The following is a 2,543-nucleotide window of genomic DNA, read 5'->3' on the forward strand; positions in this document are numbered from 1 at the left end:
CTCCAGCAGCGTGGGGCCCCTTGGTGGGGATCCCCTGCTGCTTCCCGAGGTCCCCAGGGTGTCGGGCAGGCCTGGTGGAGCGGAAGTTGAAGGTGCTGGTTTGGGGAACCCCCTTACGGGTGGGCCCCACGTCCTTGGGCTTCATGAAGAGGTCCTTGGCGTTGCTGGGGCCTGGGGTTGCCGTGGTGACCCGGCCGGGGTTCCCTTTCCTGTCTCCTTCTCGGGGGACTGGGGTTGCCATGGTGACCCAGCCCGTGGTCCTGTTCCCCCCTTTGGGGGCTAGGCTGGCGCTGACTGAGGCGGGGGTGCCCTCAGAGCCCATGGCTTCCTTGGTGACGTGGCTCTGCTGGGCCGCCGCGGTCCCCGTGCAGAAGCTGCCGCTGCAGCAGGCGCCCTCCTGGGTAAAGAGCAGGGGGCCGACGCGGCGGCGGATGGGGGCCGTGGCGCAGGGCTGGGGCTGGCAGCTCCACACGAACAGGGGCACCGACAACTCTCCTGGGGGGGCATGAGATGGGGGACATCAGGGGTGCGGGGAGACGCCAAGTATCCCACAGTGCCCTGGGGTGGGCCTCCGGGAGGGGGAGACACCCAGCATCCCACAATGCTCTGTGTGTGTGTGTCCAATGCCTGGGTCCCCTGCGTGTGTGTCCTGGACACCTGATTTCCATTCATGTGTGCGTGACTGTGTGTGGGGTGTGTCTAGGATGCCTGGGTTGTGTGTTGCGTGTGTGCATGTCTGTGCATGTGTGTCCTTCCCCAAATGCCTGGACTGTTTGTGTGTGTGTGTGTGTGTGTGTGTGTGTGTGTGTACACACGTTCCCAGTGCCCGGGTTCTCTGCTGCGTGTCCTGGGCGCCTGGCTCCATTCGTGTGCATGTCCGTGTGTGCATTGTGTGTCCTGGACACCTGGGTTCTGTGTGTGCGCGAGATACCTGCTTCTGTGTGCATGTGGGTCCCAGACACCTGGGTCTCCCCCCACCCACCCAAGGCCTGAGGACCCCACTCACCTGCCACGATGGTGCCATTGCCATGGTAACACTGGGCCTCCCCGGGGCAGGTCACCCGCTCCAGGACCCCCGGCTCTGGCTTGGGGCTCAGGCCCGACAGGCACTGGGTGGCATCATGGGGAGCTGGGCCTGAAAGGGGTTGTGGGGGGCTCTGGTCAGACCTCGGCCCCCCCAAGCTGGAGGACACCCCCCCCCCAAATCCGACCCCGCGTTTTACCTTCATTGGGCCCAAGAAAAATGGGGTCATCGAGAGGCACGGGTTCCTTGTAAAGGTCATCGTTGCAGAGATCAGAGGAGCACAGTCGGACATAGCGCTGGAGGGGGGTGGCCCCAGGGGGCAGCGTGGCCCCGGGGGGCGGTGTGGTCCCGGGGACCCCCTCGCTGCACCCCCAGAAGGTCGCCATCACCCACATGGCCCCTGGAGGTGGGGAAAGGGGAGGCATGGTGGAGTTGGGGTCAGGGGGCACAGCCCCACCCTATGGGGCTGGCGACCATGGGTGGGGGAGAGAAGCTAGGGGGCCAGGGCACATGTGTGTGCGCACACATACAGGTTGAAGGCATGGGGGACAGGTACAGAGTCCAGGCATTTGGGATGGATACACACACATGAACCCATGTATCCAGGTCTCTCTCTTTCACTCACACACACAAACACCCACGTGTCTGGGGTGCCCACACACTCACACCCTGTGCCCCCCACTTACCCATCTACCCACACCCATGCCCCAGCCCCACAGCCCCGCCCTGCCCTTCTCCTTGTGCCCCACTCTCAGCCCTGCCCCCTGCCCAGGGCAGTGGGGTGGGCCAAACTGACCTGTGCGTAGCGTGGCACTGGCGGCAAGGCAGGCAGGGGTGTGTGGGGGGCAGCTCTGGTTGGTCTTGGGGGTCACAGTGGCATCTAACACATGGCCTCTGGGGCCGTAGAACAGCACCGAGCTGGCCTGGTGGCACGTCAGTGCCTGGGAACCTGCGGACACGGAGTACGATAAGAATATGTGTGTGTGTATGTGCGCGCGCGCGTGCATTCGTTTGTGTATGTGCATGTGGCCTGGACACCTGGGTTGTATGTGTGCGCGCGCGCGCACACATGTGCACACATGCATGTGTGTGTGTGTTCTGGCCTGGATGCCTGGGTTCTGTGTGTGCGCACGTGCATTTGTGTATCTTTGTGTGTATGTGTCTCATCAGGACACCTGGGTTCTGTGTGTATGCCTGGCTCAGATGCCTAGCGCGCGCGCGCGCGTTTGTGTGTGTGTGTGTGTGTGTGTGTGTGTGTCCTGGATGTGTGGGTCCTGCATGAGTGCATGTGTTTTGGGTGCAGACACTTGGGGGGGGGGGGGCGGTGTCCGTCCAACGCCTGTATTCTGGGTGCCTTGAGTGAGCGACCCCAAAACCTTCGGCAGTCCTTGTGCATCCCTCCTGAGACACACAACCCAGGTGTCTGGGCTCCCAGTCACCCCACACAAACCCCCTTCCCACCCCATCCCAACCAGGACCTCACCCAACCTTCCCATGGCCCCCCCCCCACCTGCTGCCC

The 2,543-nt window shown here is 63.6% G+C and overlaps 1 protein-coding gene across 1 annotated transcript in view; it reads right to left on the reverse strand.

Moving 5' to 3' along the window:
• Positions 1–4: 4 nt before the first annotated feature.
• The window catches only part of LOC102371936 (ly6/PLAUR domain-containing protein 5-like), a gene marked incomplete at its 3' end in the record, with an annotated part of 2,879 nt that continues 340 nt past the window's right edge, over positions 5–2,543 (reverse strand). Inside the window, exons 2-5 of the mRNA XM_025216478.1 lie at positions 1,821–1,973; positions 1,224–1,424; positions 1,007–1,135; positions 5–495 (exon numbers count right to left, since the gene is read on the reverse strand). Coding sequence (XP_025072263.1) covers positions 5–495; positions 1,007–1,135; positions 1,224–1,424; positions 1,821–1,973 — 974 coding nt within the window. The remainder of the gene's footprint in view (positions 496–1,006; positions 1,136–1,223; positions 1,425–1,820; positions 1,974–2,543) is intronic.

Source organism: Alligator sinensis, unplaced genomic scaffold (assembly GCF_000455745.1).
Source record: "Alligator sinensis unplaced genomic scaffold, ASM45574v1 scaffold850_1, whole genome shotgun sequence".
NCBI lineage: Eukaryota > Metazoa > Chordata > Crocodylia > Alligatoridae > Alligator > Alligator sinensis.